This window comes from Podarcis melisellensis (assembly GCF_964234715.1).
Source record: "Podarcis melisellensis genome assembly, chromosome: 7".
Taxonomy (NCBI): Eukaryota; Metazoa; Chordata; class Lepidosauria; order Squamata; family Lacertidae; genus Podarcis; species Podarcis melisellensis.
In genome coordinates, this window is record NC_138539.1 from 51,447,302 (window position 1) to 51,455,334 (window position 8,033).

Consider the following 8,033-nt stretch of genomic DNA (forward strand, 5'->3'; position numbering starts at 1 on the left):
CAGCCCCAGCTAACTTGGGAAGTGGTCAGGGATGGTGTGAGTTGTAGTCCAGCAACACCTGATTCCCCATCCCTGAGAAAAGCAAAACCAAGATGGTCATTGTTGGCACAGCCCCAGTTACTGCTTAATCTGCCCATGGTTCTCCCCATCTATATGTACCTTATTTTTCAGGCAACTGATTCTGCACGCCCGACTTGGTTTCAAGATGCTGAGATGGAGAAGATTTTGTGCAGATGTAATCCAGATAAAACATCAGAAGACGTCCGTGTCAGAAAGACAATCACAAAAATGGGCTCTGTATGTATATTTATCATTATTTCTGACTATGAATTATTTACTCACAGCACAGTAACAGTAGGAACCGCTATCCTGAAATTACCTTACAGACTCAGATTCCTTAACTGCTGAGGAATGGAAGAAACACATGGAATAGTATTAATATGCTTCCATGTCAGTTTGGGTCTTGGTCTCTTTGCTAAGGCTGCCAATAGGATGCCAAGATTGTGCCAGTGTGTGTGTGTGATCTGCTTTCTGTCACTTCAGTGATGTCAGGCAATCATAAAACACAGTTTAACTGGCTGGTTAGGTTGACTTTATGGCTTCTCAGCACCGCTGGGGTAGTTAAAAGCAGACATAACATGTCAGTAAATCCAGCCCATGGGAGATCACTGCTGCCAAACGCCAAGTCTGCTTTGCAATACAAACAGTTGTTCATTGAAAACTAGGGCTGAGCCCAACCTCCTCCCAACACTGGCCACCAAATAACCAGCAGATGGCAGTGACACTTGGCAACTCCCTGCCCGGCTGGGATTCATGCCAAGAGCCAAGGAATGTAAGGCCCTGATCCTATTACCCATCCTCTGAGCTATAGTCAGTCTCCATCTGGAAACAAATGCAAAGATTCACACAGCTTTATTTTCAAAGGCAGCAAAAGTAATTACGAGGGGGCTTTTTCTCGTTGTTGTTGTTGTTTAGGAAGGAAAAGGGAGGGTGGGGGAAGCTCACCAGACCAAATATCTCATTTCCTTTAAAATAATCTCTCTCTCTGCAAGTGTAACAGACTGTACAGACATTTTACAAGAATAAACCAGCTTTTGGGATTCTTATCTACAAATTGAAGAGCCTGGGGATCCTTAGTGCAAACTACCGCTGACCCGCAGCTTCTAAATCGGTAAACTTTGGATAGCCTAAGCGGTCCATTAGAGTCAAACAGATGTCCTCAATCTGCTTAATTTCCTCGCGAGGCATCTCACGTCGCCAAGCCTGGATGCTGGCCGGGGAGACCTCTCCTTCGTAAGGAAGGTAGAAAAGGTTGGTGGATGTGGCAAATAGGATTTGGTTTAAGCTAGCGGGAGACAGAGGGATGCCCAGAAAGGCATAGATGGATTCGGCCACCTTCTGGGGGAAGTTGACTAGGTCTTCGAACTTGAGCAGCCGGTAATTCTCCGCCAGCAAATCCCCATTGAGTCTCAGGGCTGCCGCTGTGTTTGCCAGCCACAAATGGGACATCACAGAGACAGCGTTTGAATTTGAATCGGAGAGTTCCTCCCTCAGCGATTCATATTCAAAAGCATAGCCTGCATTTAAACTACACTTTTCTTTCCTGCCCTCTGCTTTAAACAGCATCGCTAAGCGCTGGGGAACCTTCCTCAAGGAGTAAAGGCTCGGCTGGCTTTTGTGCAGTACTGAGTAGATCCATGCCCGGGGGTCTCGTACTACATAGAGCGCTCTCAAGGAAGGGCCTATGATTTCTTGAAAGAAAGGCAGCTTTAATGTCCAGCTCCCACTGCTCAGGCTAAGCACGGGGCGTGCATTGGGATAAGAGGCTATGTGTCTCCTGAGCTCCCTAATGTAATCAGCATCTTTCTCTGAACTCCCTCTCAATCGGCTTCTTTGCTCTGCTATGGATTCTCTTTTTCTGGGCCGCCGCTTTTTGTCCTGTCTGGCAGCAGGATGCTGCGCAGACTTACTTCTGCTGGTTTCATGTAAATGGATATTCTGAAGGTGGAGTTTCGTGTCTTTGACTAGGGAATGCAGCCAGCCCTGGAAGAGCCGGAAATGGCCGCTCTGAACATCGGATGCCTTCCACTCGCAGGCATCGACGAAGGAGTCAATCTCAAACTCAGCTTCGGGCACGTCAAGGTAGCCTGAAGGGATCCTGATGTATAGGAAGTCACTGCTGTTGAAGAACAGCTGCTTCAGGATTTCCGCACCTGAGCTGGGCAGGGAGGTAATGACCACATCAGGCAAACTCACAGGGTGTGCCTGGTCCTTCGCTGTGCTGTGCTCCGCACTCATTGCGTCGCTGCTCCACTTTCCGCAGATGGGCTGAGTGCAAGAGCTCCACACATCAACCAGCTCGACAAACCACAACGTGATGACCAGGATGAGGATCCAACGCAAGAGTCTGCTGAAGGAAATGTAAAAGTGCCACTGGAAGGCCAGCAAAGCCAAGCTAATCCCTAAGATCAACCCTGCAATGACATTCACTTTAAATCCAAAGGGGAAAGCGATCCTGTTACTGGGTGCCTCTTTTGCTACAGTTTCGGTGCCCAGGCCAAACCTCGTCACCTTTCCCTGAGTGGCTACCTTGGCGTAGCCACCAAAGCCTAAATAGCTGAACCTTGTCCTCAGATTTAGATAGTCTGTAACGACAGAGAGAACTGTTTCTGTATTGTTGACATTGAGAGAAATCTGATACCCTGATCGGGCATCGTCAACAAACCTACAGCTAGAAATATTGACGTACGGCCCATAGAAAATGTAGGCAATCCTTGCTACAGTGGTCTTTGCAGAGAAAGTGACATTTACAAACTGAGTCCAGCGCTTTTTGAATTCGGCCGCCTGCTCTGCCTCTTGTATCCTAGCGACAGGGCTATTCCCATGATGGTCGAACCAAAACATTTTATAGTGGGCATCCCAGACGTCCATCATGGCTCCATTATATTTGCTCATAAATTTATATGGTACGTATTTAAAGTCAATGTCAAGGTTATGAAAAAAGGCACTGATGGAGTCAATGGGAGAGTCCTCCTCTTTCTCCACATGGTCCACCACTAGCAACATTTGAGGATTCAGCAGGAGCAGAGAACGGTACACGCTTTTCAGCTTCATTGCTGATGAGTAGGCAGGCGCTGCCTCACCACTCACAAACATCATCTCCTCGTGCTGAGATGATGTAATGATCTCACCAGCAGCTTCCCCAACTTCATCCCCAGTCCACTTAAGCCACTGTGTGCATTCTCCAAGCTGACCCTCCCAAGGCTGATTGCACTGGCTTGTGGGAGATGGAGCAAACACCAGGACGTTATTCAGGTGGCTCAGCTTGGGGCCATAGAGGGCCTCGGAGACAAACACCTGCCCATTAGGAGCAAAGGTAAAAGAGTTCTGATCTGGATGTTCATGGCCTGGGTTGAAGCTTCGCCACCCATCAATCCAAGAATAGGGCTGAAAATGGACTATGTCATAGACAGCACGGCCACCCAGCTTCCCAGATTTAAAAGAAACAAAGGTATTTGTCTGAGCGTTTGGCAAACCTGCTCCGTACGTAACTACCCCCCAGTTAGGGAACACATGCATTTTAGGAGTGCCGTAATCAGGTGGAGGGTGGGGAGTTAACCCTGGGTCGTACCATATGTACTCGGTGTGAAGCGTGCTCCACCTCTGGGCAGTGGAGGGCACCATTGGACCGTCCTTTGGGCGGTGCTTTCTAATTTGTTGTGCAAGCCAATTGCCTACCCCACTCTTCAGCACAAATTTATCCAGGAAGACCAGCTGGCTTTCGGGGCCGTAAAACCAATTGTAATTTGAATCGGCTATGCCGACAGTCCTCTGGAAGCCCGGCAGAAGGGTGGCGTAGTAAAACCAAAAGTGCATTTTGAGCCAGTGGTTTTCGAGGTTGTTAATCCCAAAGTGGCGCTGCGCCAGAAATATATACTGAGTGATTGATTTGGCGGTGTAGCTACCATAAGCCACGCCTTCGTCCAAAGAGCCATCGACAATGTGGTTGAGCAAAAACATGGTTTTCTCCATCACGTCCACCACGGCGTGTTTCCAGGCATTTGCTTGGGACTCTAGGCCCCCTCCAGTGACCAGGGCTCCAATGAGCAATGCCAGCATGTTAGTGGCCTGGTGGTTATGAAGAAGTTGCTTGCCCCAGGAACGGACTTTGGAATACTCATACATTTCCTCAGTCACAGCCCATATCTTGGCGAAGTATTTTTGCCTTCTGACATCATCCAATGAGGCATATAAAAAATCAAAAGCGGTGGCAAAGCCAGTTAAGGAGTGGCCCAGAGGAACTTCGTCTCCTGGGGCATTCTCCACCAGCCAGTCTTTGTATCCAGCCATTCTGTCCATATATTCTAGCACAAAATCAAAGGCAGCTTTATCTTCCGGGCACAGGAGGCAGTAAAAGGCTAAAGGAGGGAGATTGTTCCCATATATCTCATTCCACTTGGCAGCGAAATCAGCATGCTTGGGGGGAGGGAGGTAGTACGATGGACTGGACAGCATCACTGACACCGCATTTCTGAGGGCTCTGAAGAGGTGGAGATGGCTGGTGTGAGATTTCTGTCTCAGCGCTGGGAGCTCTTCAGCACTAAAATATAAGCTTGGGTGAAGCCCGGCCTTTTTCGTCTTCTGACTAGTCCTGAAATCATCTAGCCTCTGTTTCTCATACGGATCCACATCCTCTGTAAAAGTCACCCAGTCAGAGTAATTGCTCACAGACTCTTCAAAAGTGGAGGCTGCCAACATCACTAAGGCTAGAAATAAGGAATGTCCTGTAAACATTAGAGCCATGATCCATTAGGCAGTTTCCTCCCTTCGGGCATACACCTCTTTCAAAAAAACAAAACCACTGTTCAGATTTCAAACATGAATCAGACTCGCCAGCGTGGGAAAAATACACTTGAAAGCTTTTTACGCGAACCCAGGCGGCAGTAGTGGAGGGGACCTTGTGCTACTAGGTACACACAGTTCTGAGCTGAAGCGATCAGTTGATACAGCACTGGAAAAACGCTGGCGTTCAGGCGCTTAGACTAGAAACCCTTTGGCCACGCTGAAAAGTGTTTTTTGCCCAGAGGGCTAAAAACAATGAAATCTTTCACTAGTTTCCATGTACATCAGACTAACAAGTAAATTTGATGGCAGAAAGGATGTCTATTGAACCATGAAGAAAAACACATCCAGGGTGTTACTCGTGGAAATGTTCATATTTAGTTTTGTTTTTTAAAAAATAAATAAATCATTGATTTCTTCTGTTGTGATAGGATGGCACTGATACAATACATTTACAGCAAATGAGGAAACAAATTGAATTTAGTGCCAAAGATATGAACTAATGAGTTCAAGTTGCCCTCTTCTGTCCCATTCTCTCCTAGTTCACACACATCTGCAGTTTGTCCTTTATTTTGGTGGGGAAGGGATACTCAGCAAAACGTCTCCATTGGCCAATTTTGGCAGAGCTGCCATCCTTCTTGCACTTGCTAACCTCCAGTTGTGAAAACTCTGTTGGGTTTGATGATCGTCTAACAGACTCGCTGCTTTCATGTCTCCTTTCATTATCTTCAGGTCCTCATCAGTCTGCGAAGCCAGACCCTGTCTCTGATTTTCAATTAGTTCTATTGCCTCATCACAAAGCCAAATTAAAAATACGAAATGGGATGCACAGATAGCTGGCTCTGGAATCTGTTCGCTTTGCATGTTGATCTCCTCTGTTAAAACAAACAGACAAACATGTGTCCTTCAAAATGTACAAGAAAAGTGTTCATATGATAGCCAATTACTGGTTTTGTTTTTTAAAGATCATCTCACTGTAAATAGTTTTTCTACATATTCATGCCAGAAGTAATATGATGTTAACTTTTTAACTGTTTTTAAAATCTACTTTTTAATATATTTTACTTCTAAATGAATAACTGTTCAGTATTCAGAAAATCTCATAAATTGATGTAATGCTTCATTTAGTAAAGCACTATTTTACTAGTTAAGCAAAATAGCCTTCCTTCAAAAGCACAATCTGGACTGCTATTTGCCTGTCATCTTCAAACATAACAGAACTAACAAAAGTTGTTGTTGTTGTTTTAACACCAAGCTGTTCTACAATTAAGACACCCATTCATGTCTCTGTACACTGCAACCTGCAACACAAACGGCTTTTTCTTTTTCAAAGGCAAACTTTACAATTAAAAAAATCCCGCAATGCAATCGTTGTGCATAACTGTGTACATTTTGCATTTCGCTGCAAAAAAATGTGCCCCCATCCTCTCTTCACCTGAGACTTACTAATCGAGATAGTCCCTTGCAAGTCACCAGAGGGCGCTATGAGCCAATTAGTATACCCCCCAAATACATGTCTCCGGGCTGAAGAAGTTAGAACAAGTTTTTCTTTGCCAACAGCTGCAAATATTTAAAAGTCATCGCCAACAGGAGGTCGGCCGTACAGAACCAAAGAGAGAGAGAGAGAGAGAGAGGAAAAGATCTCATGCTCTCCCTTTACATTGTTTAACAAACGTTTTTAAGAAAGACGTACCTTAAAAAGCAGCCTACTTTGGGGGTCGGGGGTCGTATCCCATCAGCAATTATGCCAGTATATCAAGGGGAAACAGGAGTAGAACTATCCGGTTGCCACATCGCTCCTTTCTCTTCTTCTCCCCTCCTCTTCTAGCTCGATTTGCATTCGCCCGGTTTCGTTTTAAGTAGCGAAGCCTGAACTTCAGCTGCCCATCGAAAGGCTCTGTCCCCAAACCTGGGTGCCGACTGTCATTTCTTCCGTTCCCATCCTTTGCTCTCTCCCCCTCTCCAAAAAAGAAAAAAAAGTGCAATGATGCTGCTACTACGTCTGAGTTCGAACTTCCATCAAGCCAGCTCCGAAACGACTTTCCAAATGGGGAAGAAGGCAGCCAGTGTCAACCAAGAGAAAAAGTGGTGCTGCATGCAGAGAAAGGGACTCTTTTCTTCCTTTTTCTCGAGGAATCGCCACCAGCAGCCTGGAGCCGTCTTCCAGATACAACTCCTGCAAAGAACTTGACTCCCGCCGCGGCGATCCCCGGACGAGGGATGCTGCTCGACCCAGGGAAGACTCCGCCGGAGGCTTCTCCGGCTGGGACTCCGCCGCGCTCCTTCCCGCTCCGGCTGCTGGCTGGCGGCGGCGGCACCGGCGTCTGGCTCCTTCGCTCAGCTCCGCCGCTGCGGTCGGCAGTTCAGGCAGCCGAGAAAGCAGCAAGAGCCGAGGCGGCGGCGGCGGCAGCAAATCTCTCAAGCCAGGCGGAGCGAGGGCGGGTCTTGCCGCTGCCTTCGCCAGAGCAGGAATGTGCTCATTTTCAGCTCAGCTTTGTAACGCCTGCTGGGCGCCCCCTTCCCACTGAGCATGTGCAGAGGCCGCGCACACATGCTCCGCGCCAGACGGTGAAGCCGCTGCCCTTAGCCTGCCCTGAGCTCAGCTCTTTGCAAGCGCAGGGAGGAAAGGAAGGTGGTTGGGGGCAAGACATTGGAAATGGGATCAGAGGTGTTAGGAGGGTGAGAAAAGGTGCGAGCGAGCGAGTCGAGAGGGGTTATTGCTTTGATCTAAAAGCCCTTCCCGAATGTTTATGCAGGCTGAGATTTAACAGCCTCTCCAGGGTTAAGTGGAAATACAGTGTTTAGGAAATTCCGAGGTGTCCTATCGCCAAATCGTCATCGTGTCCTATCGCCAAATCTTCATCTTCATCCTAACCAAGAATGCAGAGCAAATTTAAGAAGCAAAAGTTGCTGTGTTGGTCCATATGGGGAAGGGGAGCAATGCAAAAGCCACATTTCAGCAATAATGGTTTGGGGGACCAGCTTTTGAGTTCTTCAGCAGTCTTCATCAGGGTGGATGAACCCTGATACTACTGAGCAAGATGGACCAATGACCTGACTCTTTGAGGGAACTTAATATGTTCTTATGTCATCGTAATTACTGAAATGATTGCTGCTCTTTCATTTGGTGGCCTCTGTGTCACTCGATCTAATGGTAGGGCTGACCCTACTTCACATTCTCCCTGCCCCGC

The 8,033-nt window shown here is 47.3% G+C and overlaps 1 protein-coding gene across 1 annotated transcript; it reads right to left on the reverse strand.

Moving 5' to 3' along the window:
* Nucleotides 1-896: 896 nt before the first annotated feature.
* DSEL (dermatan sulfate epimerase like) lies at nt 897-7,330 on the reverse strand. Its single transcript, XM_081919311.1, has 2 exons — nt 6,536-7,330; nt 897-5,717 (listed from the first exon to the last, which is right to left on the reverse strand). Exon 2 carries the CDS (start codon nt 4,801-4,803, stop codon nt 1,144-1,146), a length of 3,660 nt encoding a protein of 1,219 aa, XP_081775437.1. The 5' UTR covers nt 4,804-5,717; nt 6,536-7,330; the 3' UTR covers nt 897-1,143.
* Between the last annotated feature and the right edge of the window lie 703 nt (nt 7,331-8,033).

Excerpts from the sequence above, each read along its gene's own strand:
- DSEL (XM_081919311.1), bottom strand. The coding sequence starts at position 4,803 with ATGGCTCTAATGTTTACAGGACATTCCTTATTTCTAGCCTTAGTGATG.